At 36.6% G+C, this 17697-nt stretch overlaps 1 protein-coding gene across 1 annotated transcript; it reads left to right on the top strand.

The window, feature by feature from the left end:
• Nucleotides 1-8865: 8865 nt before the first annotated feature.
• Nucleotides 8866-12528, top strand: LOC137708066 (beta-glucuronosyltransferase GlcAT14B). Its single transcript, XM_068447049.2, has 4 exons — nucleotides 8866-9838; nucleotides 9958-10033; nucleotides 10159-10274; nucleotides 11653-12528. Exons 1-4 carry the CDS (start codon nucleotides 9259-9261, stop codon nucleotides 12165-12167), a joined length of 1287 nt encoding a protein of 428 aa, XP_068303150.1. The 5' UTR covers nucleotides 8866-9258; the 3' UTR covers nucleotides 12168-12528.
• The last annotated feature ends 5169 nt before the right edge of the window (nucleotides 12529-17697 follow it).

Here is a 17697-nt window from a genome sequence, read left to right as displayed (position 1 = left end):
TGTGTGTTGGTAAGTAACTAACCAAGCAAGCTTGTAAGCAAGCAAGCAAGTGAGAGTGAGAAGCAAGAATAGTCTTGTAAGAGTGTGAGTGCTCTAGAGTTTGTCTCTAGAAAGTGAGTGAGTGTCATAGCTTCTCAAGAGTGTCTTTGATAGTTTGTGTTGTAATATTTTGTTTGTGTAATACAAGTAATTTGTTTACTTGTATTGTCTCTCTAACACTTGTGTCACAATTGTGTACTCTAAGTTTTTCACCCCAACAATTGGTATCAGAGCCGTACGATCAGGGACCGTCTCTATTAAAGCTTTTGAGAATCGTGAGAAGTTTAGTACTTCACAAGATTATTCGTTAATCTTGTTCGGCTTATCGAAGCTCTGCCGACACGATGGGAGACCTTCAAGTTGTTGGAGGAATCAAGAAGTTGAACAACAAAAATTACAACACGTGGGCGACGTGTATGGAGTCTTACCTACAAGGCCAAGATCTTTGGGATGTCGTTGGTGGTAATGAAGTTACGCAGCCAGAAGAAGACACCAGTGGCGCTTTGAGGAAGTGGAAGATCAAGGCAGGTAAGGCCATGTTTGCCTTAAAAACCACAATTGAAGATGACATGTTAGAGCACATACGGAAGGCCAAGACACCAAAAGAAGCATGGGACACCTTCGCCACACTCTTTTCAAAGAGGAACGATACAAGATTGCAGCTTCTCGAGAACGAGTTGTTATCAGTGGCCCAAAGGGACATGACGATTGCGCAGTATTTCCACAAGGTAAAGTCTATTTGCCGTGAAATTTCTGAATTAGATCCTAGTGCTGCCATTGTAGAAGCCAGGATAAAAAGAATAATTATCCATGGATTGAGACCCGAATATCGAGGCTTCGTTGCCGCTGTACAAGGATGGCCGACCCAACCATCACTTGTTGAGTTCGAGAATTTGCTTGCCGATCAAGAAGCTTTGGCAAAGCAAATGGGAAGGGTCTCGTTAAAAGGTGAGGAGGAAGCGCTCTACACCAAAAGTAAAGGTAGCTTTAAGCAGCGTGCTAGTGGTGGATCTAAAAGAAATGGTGACAAGGAAAAAGGTCATCAAGGAGGAAGGAGTTCTCGGCCAGGGGGAGCTCCGAAGTATCACGGCAACCGTGGTCAGTCCCAGAATAATAAAAGATTTGAGGGCAAGTGTTACAATTGTGGAAAGAATGGCCACATGGCGAAGGATTGCTGGTTCAAAAGGCCTGCAGAAAGTAACGTCGCCAACTCAGAGAAGAAAATTGAAGATGATTGGGATGTCGTTGCGTCTCTAGCTGTGGAGGAAGAATGGGACGCAGAAGTATCATCTTGTTGGTGCTCAGAAAATGAGGCGTCACCTGACCCAAAAGAGTTTGAAGATACGTTGCAAGGGAAACTGGGAGACCAAGCTGCCCAAATCCAATCAAGTCCAGATGAGCCTGAAGATTTGCTTGCTGGAGATGATGTCGAGCAAGAAGTACCTAAATGTTCTTGGCAAACAGGTGTGTACCAACAACCACAAGAAGTTAGACCTAGTAGAGTAGAAGTATCAACTCCACAATCACAACTAAGAAGGTCAACAAGAGTACGAAAGCCAAATCCTAAATATGCTAATGCTGCCATAACTGATGGAGCACCAAAAGAACCTCAGGTGTTTGAAGAAGCATCACAGAGTTCTGAATGGATAAGAGCTATGGAAGAAGAAATCACTGCGCTTAAGCAGAATCAGACTTGGGATTTGGTGCCAAAGCCAAGGGATGCGAAACCCATATCTTGCAAATGGGTGTACAAGATAAAGCGTCGTCCTAATGGTTCAGTTGAAAGGTACAAGGCTCGGTTGGTGGCTCGAGGCTTCTCTCAGCAATATGGACTAGACTATGATGAAACGTTTAGTCCAGTAGCAAAGCTTACAACCGTACGAGTCCTACTTGCACTTGCAGCTAACAAAAATTGGAATCTATATCAGATGGATGTGAAGAATGCTTTCTTGCATGGCGAGTTAGATCGGGAGATCTACATGATGCAACCAATGGGCTTTGAAAGTAAAGTTCATCCCGAGTACGTGTGCAAGTTGAGGAAAACACTCTACGGTCTAAAACAAGCACCAAGGACGTGGTACGGTAAAATTGCAGAATTTCTAACGCAAAGTGGTTACTCAGTGGCGCATGCAGATTCCAACTTATTTGTTAAAGCTAATGGAGGAAAGTTAGCTATCGTGCTGGTGTACGTGGATGACCTAATCATCACTGGCGATGATAAGGTTGAAATTTGTCGAACAAAAGAAAACTTGTCAGTTCGGTTCAAGATGAAAGAGCTTGGACAACTCAAGCACTTTCTTGGATTAGAGGTTGATCGCACACAAGAAGGCATATTTTTGTGTCAACAAAAGTATGCAAAAGACTTGTTGCAGAAGTTTGGGATGCTTGAATGCAAGCCAATCTCAACACCGGTGGAACCTAATGCCAAGATGTGTGCACATGAAGGCAGAGACTTGGAAGATGCAACAATGTATCGACAATTGGTAGGAAGTCTGATCTATCTGACTTTGACTCGACCTGACATTTCTTATGTAGTTGGTATTATGAGTCGATACATGCAAAATCCAAAGAAGCCTCATCTAGAAGCGATTCGACGAATATTAAGATATGTAAAGAGTACAATTGACTATGGTCTCGTGTACAAGAAAGGAGAAGATGGTAAGTTGGTTGGCTATTGTGATGCAGATTTTGCAGGAGATCACGACACCAGGAGATCGACCACTGGGTATGTTTTCAGAATTAGTTCTGGAGTAGTTTCGTGGTGCAGCAAGAGACAACCAACGGTGTCTTTGTCAACCACAGAAGCAGAGTATAGAGCAGCAGCAATGGCAGCTCAAGAGAATGCATGGCTGGTACAGTTGATGAGTGATCTACATCAACCAGTAGATTATCCAGTACCATTGTATTGTGATAACCAATCGGCAATTCGCTTGGCAGAAAATCCGGTCTTTCATGCAAGAACTAAACATGTGGAGGTACATTATCATTTCATTAGAGAAAAGGTCTTGCAAGAAGAGATTGAGATGAGACAAATCAATACAGATGAACAAGTTGCAGACTTGTTCACTAAAGGTTTGAGTACCGGCAAGTTTGAAAAGTTTCGTCGTCAACTCAGCATGGAGAGAAGAATGAGCTGGTGTTGAGGGGGAGTGTTAAAAGTACAACACCAGCCCAAATAATAAAGATTGGCCCATGATGAAGAAACAAAGGAGAAAGCATTCATATGCTAGAATCTTCTAGCATAAGTGTGTCGGTGGGAACAAGCTAGAATTGTCTAGCTATTATAACAAATGTGTGTGTGTGTGTGTGTGTGTAATAATATGCTAGAGAATTCTAGCATCATTTAAGTCGGCAAGGCTGATATGCAAAGCCTAGGTTGGTGTAGTGTGTGCATGATCATGCACTAGAAAATTCTAGTGAGGCCATATGTCGGCAAACATGCCTATAAATATGTATGCATGTGTGTTGGTAAGTAACTAACCAAGCAAGCTTGTAAGCAAGCAAGCAAGTGAGAGTGAGAAGCAAGAATAGTCTTGTAAGAGTGTGAGTGCTCTAGAGTTTGTCTCTAGAAAGTGAGTTCTCAAGAATAGTCTTGTAAGATTGTGAGTGCTCTAGAGTTTGTCTCTAGAAAGTGAGTGAGTGTCATAGCTTCTCAAGAGTGTTTGATAGTTTGTGTTGTAATATTTTGTTTGTGTAATACAAGTAATTTGTTTACTTGTATTGTCTCTCCAACACTTGTGTCACAATTGTGTACTCTAAGTTTTTCACCCCAACAACCGGAAATACTTGAATTGCATTGAGGTGTTTGAGAAGACGAGAGTGGCAGGATAGTTTCCTGCTTCCAATGTGATTGATCTAGTTCTCAATGCTTATGGAAAGTTACGAGAGTTTGAGAAGGCAGAGATGCAAGAAGAAGGGTGTGTTTTTGCCGACGAAGTTCACTTTCCTGATGCATAGTCTCTATGGTGCAAGAAATGATTTTAAGATGGTAGATGCACTGTTTGAGAGGCTGATCTCTGATCCCAACATCAACGAGTTACATCTCGTTGTTGCCAGCATCTATGACAGATCAAATAGACTTAATGATGCATCCCGGATCACGAACAAGATGACTGAAAGACGAATTAGGATGTCATGACCCTCTTTAGAAGTCTACAGTTTGTGTTTAAATTTTTCCCTTTAACCGTGAATAAGTTGTTCTACTGGTTCTGTAGATATTGTACCGCGTGAGGCGTGGCCATATGTGTTGGCTCCAACACGATGGAACTACCAGTATCCAGATTTTGGACTTGAATTTATGTTCTTTCCGTACCTACATGCAGAATTGTAAGTCCGTTTTTGCCAATTTCCATGTGAAGTACCCATTAAACCAGTTCTTTAGTTCTCACAGATTGCAGATTTTCAACAGTGCTAAAAAAGCGTCCTGTTTACAGAGGAAGCAGTTCAAGAGCTAATCCAGGGTCCACTTGAATTTTTACTCGGGACTGATTTTAAAAACATTTTCACTAAAAACGCTTTCAATCATTTTAAAAACACTTTCAAACGAGTCATACTCTGCGTTTAAAAAGAAAGGATTGCATATTCAGTCTCGTCCCATGTATATGTACTCGTATTTCCAGGTTGGTAAAGTGACGATGGTTTGAAAAAATACCGATGACCTCAATTCTTTCTTTCTACTGACTTTTCCCGCTTTGTTTTCCCTTTTTTTTTTTTTTTTTTTTTTATCCAGATTTAACATAGTTGAAAGCTTCTGAACTTTTCTTTTGTTGCAAGCAATGTAACTTGGAAGAGATACCTTATTGTATATTTAGGGTTTTCCAGCAGCATACATGTTTAAACGTGCAGTGTACCAAACCTATTGACCCCTTTATCCTTTTTCATACAATTTTGAAAACATCCTGTGGATTGATTCGTGTCTTTCTTTACTGTGGAAACCCAAGAATCTTATCTACGTTAGAATTTCATGTCTCGTTGCATTGCTGAATAAGACCGAGGCTCTTTCCGACACTCGAGTTGTGGAGATTCTAACATACAACAGGTACATCGCAGGACGAGAAATCTGAAGAGATGTTGAGCTTTCCCCTCTTGTGAGCGAGAGATTTTTCAGTATGATCGGTACACGAAGTGGTACACCACGTGTCATTATACAAATGGTGAGATTTGTATGTTAAAAAGTTAATAACTTACAAAATAAAATTTCTCACCACTTACATAAAAATACGTGGTGTATCACCCGTGTTTCTGTCAAAATGAAAATTTTCTCCTTGTCAACATGCCACTGTCTTAGAAGAGGTAAATGAACGAACCAACAAGTCTTGGTATTAAAGAGGTTATTCCTATCCATTCATGGTGGACGATAACCTACTTTCAACAAATGCTGCAACCAGTTTATCACAACTCTTTGAAGTTATTTGGGATTTTTTCGAATGTGGGAGACATCTTATTTTTGTAGGTGTGGTTGCCTAGTTGGTAGTTGAGGCTTTAGTGGGTCCTGATTGGAGAAGAGCTTACATGTAAATAAGAAGCTATATTGGAATCATAATAGTGTATAAAAAAAATCAAGTTAGTATGAGTGAGTTCAATTTTTGAGAGTAGTATATGAGTCTCTTGAGTTTGATTTATACGAATTATGGCTCTCACAACTATAAAACTCACACTACTGCAACAATAGTGTTGCAAAAATCTAATTTAATTGATTGTTTATCATTCTAATCACGCAATATCATGTAAATAAGTTAATACATTTAAACAGTCCATCCCAACCTACCTAGATAGAACAATACGACATGTAATAGGCTTTCAACATTGTCACTTTAATGTCTTGGTTTCTCTCGCCAATTTGGCCGTGAGATGTGAATACAAATTAGGTACCAAGTCAAGCCGCGCCTTTGCAAATTTCAATATTATACGTGAAGGGTCCTTTTCACTTTTCTTTCTGGTTATTAAAAAAAGGAACAAGAAAGTTCGCATCAACATAAAAATAAATACATAAATTTGACTATTTTTCACATGAACTTTGTCAATTATTTTGGGTTAAAGGAAAAGAATTTCCCAAAAATTCATTACTTTTACTTTCTAGAAAAAATTTACTTGTTATGCTATTTTTAGAGTTTTCTTTGCAGCCTGGATCACCTTGTTCGAAATATTGTTAGAGTCAGGTCACCAACCATTTTAATCACATAAATTCTAGGTGATTTAAAGCATCTGCGAATGAGATTGTCAAAAATCCATGTGGCACTTTTACATCTTTTAAAATTTTGTTTTTTACTTGATATGTCAAATTAAATTATTCTTTTATTGTATTAAATTGTTATAATAAATATTTAAAACAAAAAACAGTAATAAAATGAGAAATGTTGAGAATATAGTAAAAGTGAGACTTTATGAACTTTCTGTCACCTCATAACTTGCAGTTTATCGTTAATTTCCGTGCTAATATTATAAAACATTGTGTACATGAGATGTCAAAGGGTTCATAGAGAGTCTACTTTAAGAGAGCATCCTTAACGTTTCTCTAATAAAATTAATAAATGAATCTAATAATTAATTAAAATTTTGAACCTGCTGTTAATTTTGGCAACAAGAGTGAGAGCTGCTAATTCTTATTATGCGATATCAAATTTAGTTTTTCAATTAAAAAACATTGTTGCTGCCTTTTTTAACTGTTAATACTAATTTGAACATTTTAACCTCTCCTATAAAATTCTCTTTTGAGTCGCCATTCAAGTTTGAACTCACCAAAATATTCTCTTGAATGTAAAAAACCATTTTTGTATTAATTTTATTTTTCTATACATTACATTCTGTAATGATGAAGAACAATCAAGATAAGATGTGATCTTATGCTTATTATATAAATAAACAATACTTTTTAAATCATACACCTGATACACCAATACATTATTTAAATTGGAGGTAATGTTGATTATACTTTGATTAGTTGCTAATCTATTGACGTCAGCATTGTGATTAACTCATAGTTGGCGTACAAAAGGGATTTCAAAGTGAGGCGATGATTGAAACTTTATCATTTAATTTTAATAAATAAACAAGACAGTCATTCGTAGATTTTAAAGGTTTTTTAGTTAAACTAGTCTAAAAAATTAACATAACTCCTTATTTTTGAAATTGAGATTTGAAATCGATAAAAGTGGTCTTTCAGTTTATTCATCATTAATCATTTTGGTCATTCATAAAATTATTTTAAATAAAGAATAGAATGATAAAAATACCCTCAATTTAATACACAATGAGCCAAAATGATATGACAAAAATTAAAGGTTTTTGTGTCATTTTATCCTTATTTAATGAAGATTTTTTACACAAAAACTAAAATGATTAATTGTAAACAAATCCAAAAACTAATTCTATCAGTTCCAAATCTTATCAACTATTTTAACTAAAAAGCCATTTTAAATTTAGTTCACCTCTTTGTGCTTGTGTAAACACAACAGCTTGAGCTCACCCTTCATTCTAAATAACGAATTAGTTAGATTCACCATTGAACTCGAATTTTCAAGTTCAATTCACCATCTCTTAAGTCGCTCACATAAACAAATCTTGAACGCGCCATTTTTATAACAAATGAACTTGTCAAATTCATCCCCATCATTTGAAATTTCTAGTTCAATTTACTTTTTAGTACATCGCTCACATTAAAAATAATAATGTGATATTCATACATCCTATTTTACTTCTCATACATATTTTTAATTTTCGACATGTTGAATCGGATGAATTGAAGAAGATTAACGAACATAAATTATTAAAAGATGTGTAGATGGTACACCCTTAAAAATAATAAATAAATCAGTTGATAAGATCAGGACAAGATCAAAGAACAACCTCTGAACAAAATTTAATGTTTGAACTCAAAGTTATTTGTGTTGGTTGACTGACCCCTTTAAACTTATTGCACAAGGCCTTGTATAGGGTCGACATTGATCCCTAAACTAACCTACAGGATCCTCAATAGATCTTTTGCTGAAGATTCTAGAGATTCGTGAATTGTATTTGTTCATTGTAAATCGTACGGTTAGTTTTTATCAAATACTGTTTATGTTTATTTTTAAATAAAAAATATTTAAAATGATTTATGACTGCACGATATACGATGAACGAACACGATTTACAAATTCTTGTGATCATCACAAAGAGGATCCAGCAAGGATCCGAACTCCTAAACTAATGCATTTTTCATTTTGACAAATCTTAATTCAAATTGTAGACATAATTAGAATAGTATGATTCTTCTTTTGTATATAAGTTTGAATTTTCTTTATCCTGTAACTTAGTATAGATTATTTTGAAAAAATAAAATCCTACTTATAGGTAAAAATAAAACAGAAAAACATGAAAAATCCAAAATTCCAATCCACCATTTTGTTCCAAGTTTGTTTTTTCACTTTTTACCTTATGAATCCCATGTTTTTTTTGTTCAAGTTGGAAAACGGCACAACGTTTTTTGACTGTTTTCCAACTTAAATAATCAAATCCTAAATCCCGTTAGAGCTCAGATTTCTTTCCTAATTTAAATCCTTTTCAAATCTAAAAAACGCATATATAGATGGATCCTGAAATTTGTAATTTTGTAACTTCTAATCCACCTCAGTAGTCCCTCCCTACCACAATTTTAGAATTTAGCACCTATTGTCCCGGCAGTCGGACAAATTAATCCGTCCCAGTCTTCGTTTTTTTGAAAGAGAAAATTTTCAGTATACTGCAAAAAGGATTCAATATTTAAATGTAATAATATAATTTTATAAGTTAAAAACCTAGAAGAAAAAAATTTCAATAAATTGAAATATAATACTTCGGAAGCGAATTGTGTTTCCGGGGTACTGAAAACTTTTTCCATCCGGAGACCGTTCTTCTGTCCTATAAGGTACAAACTCATTAATCCAAATCCAATCTTTCACTGTCCTTCACTATATATAATCCCCCATTAACCCAGCTCAGTAGAAAAAATAGAGAGCAAGATTAAAGGAACTAATCACTGATTAATCAAATCTTCCCACCCACCAGAAAAATATCATTCTCTCTCTCTCATTTTCTTTTCTTTTCCCTTACTTTCCTTCCAACCAAACAACAAACACCTGCCAACAAGCTCCCACCTTTCCCCCTCCATCTCGAAAACCCAGCAGCATTAACCCGTTTCAGAATCTGGGTCGGTTGCATTTTCGGATTTTTTGGGGATTCAGGACCTGAATTTTTTGAAAAATGAAGAAGCTCAAGAGCTACTACTCGCATCTGAGGCACCACCAAACAGTGGAGCTCAAATGGATCTTCCCCTTGGCGATTGGCTCCATTGTCTCTCTCTTCCTCCTCTTCCTCACCACCCTGACGTCATCCGACGGCACGCCGCTGCTCCCTTTCTACCGGTCCTTCTCCATCTCCAGCTCCGTCTTCATCGAATCCAAGCTCCACCCGCTTCCCGTCTCCTCCCTCCCGCCGCCGCCGCGCTTTGCGTACTTCATCTCCGGCTCTAACGGCGACGGAAACATGCTGAAGCGGACCCTCCAGGCGCTTTACCACCCGCACAACCACTACGTGGTCCACCTGGACCTTGAGTCGCCGCCCGATGAGCGGATGGATCTGCAGAATTACGTTTCTACCCACCCCGTTTTTGTCAAGTTTGGGAATGTGAAGATGATCAGCAAGGCCAATCTCGTCACTTACAGGGGACCGACTATGGTGGCCAACACCCTCCACGCCGCCGCCGTTTTGCTGAGGGAAGGCGGCGATTGGGATTGGTTCATCAACCTCAGCGCTTCCGATTACCCACTTGTTACTCAGGATGGTGAGTCTAATTTTGGGATTTTTGGGACTGTTTTCGTTTAAATTTTCGTATTTTTGGACTGTTTTTTGTGCTAAATTTGAATAATTAATTACTGGGTTTTGATTAATCTGGTTGTTTAGATCTGCTGCATACGTTTTCATACTTGCCGCGGGATCTTAACTTCATCGACCATACAAGCAACATTGGGTGGAAAGAGTATGCATAATGTCCCCCCTTGTTGTTTTGTTGTTTATATTTATAAAGTTTCTGTTTTTATTTTCATTTCTTTTTCCGAGTGACTAAAGTTGTGTGATTGATTTGGTAATGCTGCCTGTTTATAGGTATCAAAGAGCGAAACCGATAATTGTAGATCCGGGGTTGTATATGACCAAGAAAACCGATGTCTTTTGGGTTACACAGCGAAGGAGTGTGCCAACAGCTTTCAAACTTTTTACAGGTACAAATTTTAGATAACAGATCATATAGAGTTGAGCACATCAGACCAAAATCACTATGTAATTGCCACATAAATTACCAGAATTTCCTTTTATTTTTTGTATGAACTAACATAGGGACCTAGAAACCCAACGTATCTAAAGTATGTACATTTATGCTTATAGCGTTAGGTATAGATATCGTTTTCCTTCTCTGCTTGGATTTTCAGTGAATGAACTAGTGTAGTAGCCTATAGATTTGAAATTGGTATGGAAATAAACAGCTATGCTGGAAGACTGATTTTGTCAATTTATTACGGCTATTTTTTTTAGTGATATTCAATGAAATATGATGTCCGAGAAAAAATATGTCTGCATACCAAAGGATGTCTCAGAGCTATAAAAAATTGCTTTGAAACATTTCTTTTTGCAATGGAATCAATAATTTGCAACCTAAGTTCAGCTTTTGCGATTGTGCAAACTACACTACTAACAACATGGGATTTTGTGGAAACATTCAAACTCAAGTGAGTGGATGAGACTAGATATATCAGCCCTCTTGGGTTGTTTTCATTGAAAAGCAATTCCTAAACAATTGACGACGGTTGCAGAGATTTTCACACACCCTTTGTAGCCTCTTACACACCCCTGTTTAATCCTGGCTGTTGATTCTGTTTGATTTATTTAATCCGATGGTCATAAATAAAGAGGGGTTGTGAGAAGCTAAAAGGGGTGTGTGAAAATCCCTTCGCTTTAGGAATGACCTTTATCAACTTATGCAAATGCATTGCTAAGTGTGTTAAATTGCTGTCTTTTGCAGCTCTAAACACCTATTTCTGTTTCTGGGTAGTCGAACCAAAAACAACTTATATAGTTGGATGTGCATTTGGACCCTAGTTATTATGGCCAATCTTCTCTATTACGCAAAGTAGTTTTAGTGTGTTTTTCTCCTCACCATGTGCGATCAGTAACCATGATCAATTTATTGGCAGATAGACAGCTACATAATCTGATTTTATGTTGCTTGATTGTTAAATTTTGTCCTTTACCTATAATATGCTTGTTATATCACTTACTACTTTAATATCCTTATACAACACTCGGATTTCATATACTCTGCACAGTTAAAACATACATTCTAAAGGGGAGCTAAAGTCTTTACAAACCACTCTGTTATAGTTCCTTTTGGCCTGACCTTGGCCTTTATAGGTTTTGGACTTTCCAAAATGTGGTGTTTTGTTAATTTTCCCAATTTCCCGTCAATTGTCCACCTGTTGATCCTCTCCAACTGCTACCTGCCCTTAGGCAGTCTCTTGAAAAATATCCACTTATTCTACATTGAGGAGCATGTCCTGTTGCCGTCAGTTTTCTTTTAACCAAATGTTTGCTTTCTTTTCATAGGTTCTGCTTGGATGGCACTTTCAAAGCCCTTTGTTGATTACTGCATATGGGGATGGGACAACCTACCTCGAACTGTTCTCATGTACTATGCAAACTTTTTATCATCCCCGGAGGGATACTTTCACACAGTCATATGTAACGCTCAAGAGTTCCGCAACACAACTGTGAATAGTGACCTACATTTTATAACGTGGGATAACCCTCCCAAGCAACATCCTCACCACCTTAACCTTGCAGATATGCAAAGGATGGTTGACAGCAATGCTCCCTTTGCAAGAAAGTTTCGCCAAGATGATCCAGTGCTTGACAAAATTGATTCTGAGCTGTTGTTTAAGGGTCCTGGTATGCTTGTTCCTGGTGGCTGGTGCATAGGAAAAAGGGACAACGGGTCTGATCCATGCTCTGATATTGGCAATACCACAGTCCTCATGCCTACCCCGGGAGCAAAAAGGCTCGAAGTTTTGATCAGCTCTCTATTATCCAACGAGAAATTCCGATCAAACCAGTGCAAATGACAAGAACTCAAACTGCTTGTTGAAGCTTGTTGAAGTGCTTCCCCACGTCAGTTCAATTAGTTTACAATTGACGACAGAATACAGCATTACCAGGGAAATGGTGTGTACATACTTTCCATGAGCTAGATTGCTTCGTGCTATGCTGACATGGTATGTACCATTGGTTTCTAGTTAGCCCACCATTTCCCATTTACCTTTTTTTTGGCTTTGAAATTTTTGGATACTGCATTTGTCATGGTCCGGGCATTTCGTATGCTGCAGTAAAATGCGTCTTGAAATGATGATGGGAGTGTAAGAACTGCTGGAAAGATGTATATTTTGAAAGAGGAAATCTAAAGAAAACTTGTCTGATTCTGTGCAACTTTTGGATCTAAATATAGCTGTTTGTTTCACATATCTGATATTTTGCCCGAATTTGGGAAATAGAGGCCCTAAATTTCAAGTTTTTTTTTTTTAATCTTTTAATTTTATTTTTTTTATACGGAAATTCTAAATTTCTATGTTTATGAATCTGAATAAGAGAATTTGTGCATATCAATTTATACATTCTAATTTTTGTTCAAACTTCAAATTTATTTCTCTCATCCAAACGTTGTGGTGGTTTTTTCCCCCTTGAGTCCTTGACTGCCATCATTTGGATGATTGGATATATTTCATTTGGTTTTTCCTTGAAGCCCATGACCCTATCGGCTTTGGAGCTTCCTGGGCCAGAAGACGGGCATTCATGACCCTCCCCTAGCGTGGAGGTGGAGAGATTCTAACATATATTCCTATTTATTTTGTAAGTATCAATTTATAGATTATTATTGTAAAAATTCAATTCAATTCGAAACCGTTTGCATATTTAATTATCACGATGAAATTTCAAAGTTTCATAAAAAATAAAGTGTTCGTCAATTTCTTTAAACTTAATTAGATACCTCAAATATTTCCGTTTGGTTAATATTTTACAAGGATGATCTATAAGGTGCAACTTAAAAAATAGATGGTTCGAGTCGTTAAAGTTCGATATGATGTGGGCCTAACAACTAATCTCCAATTTTATAAAAACTGGGGATCCCTTCCCTCAAGGGACTTCATATACATACATACATATATATATATATATATATATATAGACACACACACACACACGTACACATTCAATTACACTGAAGAATCTCACACAGGAGATATAAGCTCGATTACACCCAAGAATCTTTCTTTTTATTTTTACCTAAACTCTCATAATTTTGTAAGCATAACTCTTCAAGTCGTGTGGTGTGATCCCTCAAAGTGTAATTAACGCATTCACCATCACGATTAACGCATTATTAATGCTTAAATGGACGTCTGTTTAGTTAAATGAGTACCCATTGGTCATCCCTACCATCCACCAAAAAATTTCAAACTCAACTGTTGCCTTTAGAAATATTTTTTTGTTACACAAGAGTTTTGATTTCTGAATCTAGCCAACTCCTACCCATCACTCTACACCCAACCTCACCGTCGGCTAACCTCGGTGCCTCTGAAAATCATTAACTCTAAAGAGGAAACAAAATCAATTAAACCAAAATACACTTGCATTTCTAGTTTCTTGTTAAGATTTGGTTCACTCTCAAATGATGGAAAGTAATTAAGAACACTCGTGCATGTGGTTAATTGTTGAAAGGGACTTGACATCAACATTAGGGTTTTCTGCAACTAGCAAAACATAAAGTTATGGACTCATGTAAAACGATTGCAACCAAACATCTTTTATGTTTATATGGTCTATCAATGCAAGGTAATTTACATGCATGCGTTGAATCAAATAGTGGCCCCACATTCCACAATTATTTTCCATACAATTCACATCAATTGCATATGTTTTATTGTTCTTGCTCGGGACAAATTTTGATGTGTAATCGGTAATTATCTCTTTATAACTATATTATTTGTTGTGTAGTCAAGAATATGTCAGTTTGTATCTACATCGCTCGTTGTGTGATAAGTGATATATACATTATGATTAATGGTGGACTCTCATACCATTCATAGTTAATGATTTGAATTACAAGGCCAAGAAAACCTTGCAAGTTAATTTCACTTGGAGAACAGAACCATCAATGGTGGACTCTCATACCATTTTAGTTTAATGATTGGGTTTTCCCATCCCTGAGAAACTCCTAAAAGCATATATCATGAAATCATTGATACCCCAAATGAGAACATTATTTGATGAATCATTTGCTATGCAAGAAATAGTTCCTTCTGGATAGCCCCATAGATATATATGGGGCGGATCCGTGACAGCACTGGAAAGAAAAGATAATAGAAAAACACCAGTTGCAGGCTTGCGATGATTTTCAAGTCCTAACAAGCTAATACTGCAATCACATGTTAAATGACTAAACTCGCGGCAAACCTTGTGAACAGAAGATCTTCAATTAGCTCTTCATCTGAACAAAGTAACATACCCTTCGCAGAGGCTTCAGGCGAGGAGAGATGAAGCTCGCTGCCCCGAATTGGCTATAGCTATAAAGAGCTTGTAAACGTAGCTACCAATATACATGGCATTCGGCGCCATCTCACCTACGACAAAGTCCGTACGCTTTGATATTCCGATCTCGCTTTTAGTACTATTTTTCAATCCGCTGGCTAGATCTCTTCTCCGAAATCCTCATGATGCAGCTTCCTATATAGGCAAGAAAGAGCTGGTATAGTACTATTTCTTCATTTTCCTTCTTTCAATAAAGTGGTATAGTCTTGTAAGGGCGATCTCAAGTCAACAAAACTTTCTGCTTTGTGAGGGCCAAGGGGGAATGTCTATCGTATCCAACCTTATCCTTCTTTTGCAAAGATGCAGTTTCCATGACTAGAACTCGTGATCTTTTGGTCACAAAGGAGCAATATTTCCGTTGCATCAAAACTTGCCTCATGGTACTAGTGTTGTAAACACTATAATTCATAAGTTATATTAGCTAGCTAGCTATACGATCATAAGGAACAAATATATAGACTCCAAATTCTCACAGAAAATATTAAAGCCTCATGGTCATGTATAAGGGACAGAATATATAACACATATTTAGTACAGCTTTGTATATAAATGTATATTATAAACTTATGAAACGAATATAAACTATGTCATCATATGATCTCAATTCTCACCAGTACTATGTATTTATTTTCAAAGTTAAGACCTAGTTGATGAATTATTCATGAAATTTGTCAACGCAAAACAGTTGTGAGATGAAATCGATCTGCAAAACTACTATTATTAGTTGGTCAGTAATATATAAAATTTACTGTCATAATCTCCTGATGATGTAATCATATGATATCATCATCAATTGCATCATCTAATCATACGAATTTATTATATTTTCAGCTCCAAATAGAATCAACTTTTTTAACGCAAGTTTTATTATGGTTTATAATGTATGGTATCTACAGTAGATGCCCAGCTAAGCTAAAACAATCATATCTTATAAAGTCAAGCTTAAGTAACTGATAGGATATTATTCAGATAATTAATCTACAACCATGAGATAAAAATCATGTTGGAAAAAAAAAAAAAAAACCCAAAATGTCGTAGAGAAAGATCAAAGTCGTAGAAGTTGTGTAGAGCTTTTTGGTCACAGAAGAGATGGCAACAATTATTGACAGTTGTAGCAAATTAGTGCCATCTCTCCTGCGAACATAAATCCCCCAACCTTTCTTAAGACCTCTCTCCCTTCCTCTCATTTAATTTGGAGAATGTTGCATTTTTCTTTAATAGAATAAAGAAAATAGGACATATGCATAAAGAAATATAAGGGTTTCATGTCGCTGGAGGATGGAACATGCTGCTGGCTAGTGCACAGCTCATGCCATCTCTCCTGCGACATGAATTCCTCAACCTCTTTTATATCTTATTTGTTTCTCTATTGAATGTGTTAATGGCTTCAAGACCTTAGATAACCCCATATTTATAGGCATGAGCCCAGGCCAATGTTTGTCCTCGGAGAATGTTAGGTTTTTTCACAATACAAGGAAATTACCTATACATTACCATGACGTTTGCTTTTAATTTGCAAGGAATTGCCTGTGTTCGCATAAAGTAATACATAAAGTGAGATATGCTAATGAATAAAATCAATCAAATATGTTTTTCAAAGTTTGGAACATTGGCCAAAGTGAGATATGCTAATGAATAAAATCAATCAAATATGTTTTTCAAAGCTTGGAACATTGGCCTAACAACCACACATTAGAAAGCCACTAGTAATTACGGGGTCATTTTTCCATTGGCCAGTCAAAAAAAAGGAAAGAGATGTTAGACTCTTGTTTTCTTTTTCTAATATTTGTCGTCTATTAGAACTAATCACAAAATTTAACTTGCAGAGTATTACTACAACAAAGTGGTTCTTAGCGATGAAATTATCAATTTTGATCCGCAAAGCATTTCGTATGCTGCAGTAAACTGTGTTTTGAAATGATGATGGGAGTGTAAGAACAGCTGGAGAGATGTATATTTTAAAAGTTGAAATCTAAAGAAAACTTGTCTGATTCTGTGCAACTTTTGGATCTAAATATAGCTGCTTGTTTCATACATCTGATATATTGCCGATTTTCGAACTTGTTTTGCACATCTTATTATTTTTAGGGTTTCTTTTTCCTTGACTGCCATCATTTGGATTATTGGATATATTTCAATTGGTTATGCCAATGCCATAGGGTTTCTTTTTCCTTGACTGCCATCATTTGGATTATTGGATATATTTCAATTGGTTATGCCAATGCCATGAAGCCCATGACCCAATCGGCTTTGGAGCAATAATCCATGACCTTCCCCGCGCGTGGAGATGGAGATTCTAACATATATTCCTCTCTCTCTCTCTCTCTCTCTCTCTCTCTCTCTCTCTCTCTCTCTCTCTCTCTCTCTCTCTCTCTCTCTCTCTCTCTCTCTCTCTCTCTCTCTCTCTCTCTCTCTCTCTCTCTCTCTGTATTTTTGCATGAAGAGCTAATTCAGTCATTGAACTATCAGCTTAATGAAAATTAGGTTTTTAAATTATTTTTCGGTAATAAGTCTCTAAATTCATTAAAAATTGTTAATTTCATCATTACTATTATATTCAATGCTATTTTATCCAATTTTTTGTCAACTTAAGTGACTTGACACACTTTAAAATGTAATACTGACATTTTGTTGCATATAAACCTTTCATATAGGTTGCAAATCTAGCGTTTAATTTACCCTCATAAGTTAATTCTATACACTATTTCGTTATGGAAAATTATCAATTTACCCTCCAATGTGTATCACATGCAAATAACGTGACTTAAATTAATGGAGACTTGAATATAGTAGCTTCGACTCTAATATTAAGAATGCAATTGGCATATTTTTATAATTCAAGAATTGATTTTTCTGAAAAAAATAGTTTAAGGACCTAATTTTCAGTTAAGTGATAATTTTGAAACTAAATTAGTAGTTCACCTTATATATATTTTTTAAAAGAGTATTCCCTCTCTATATTTCGGATTCATTTCACATGTCGAATATACATCAAATTACTCCCAAAAA

The sequence above is a fragment of the Pyrus communis genome, chromosome 17 (genome assembly GCF_041283825.1).
Source record: "Pyrus communis isolate YQ-2024b chromosome 17, ASM4128382v1, whole genome shotgun sequence".
Classification (NCBI taxonomy): domain Eukaryota; kingdom Viridiplantae; phylum Streptophyta; class Magnoliopsida; order Rosales; family Rosaceae; genus Pyrus; species Pyrus communis.
Note: the sequence above shows the minus strand (reverse complement) of the source record. Positions and strands in the feature narration are given on the sequence as shown.

Coding starts and splice junctions, on each gene's coding strand:
- LOC137708066 (XM_068447049.2), top strand. CDS start 9,259: ATGAAGAAGCTCAAGAGCTACTACTCGCATCTGAGGCACCACCAAACA. Junction 9,839..9,957: donor CCCACTTGTTACTCAGGATG/GTGAGTCTAATT, acceptor CTGGTTGTTTAG/ATCTGCTGCATACGTTTTCA. Junction 10,275..11,652: donor AGCTTTCAAACTTTTTACAG/GTACAAATTTTA, acceptor TTCTTTTCATAG/GTTCTGCTTGGATGGCACTT.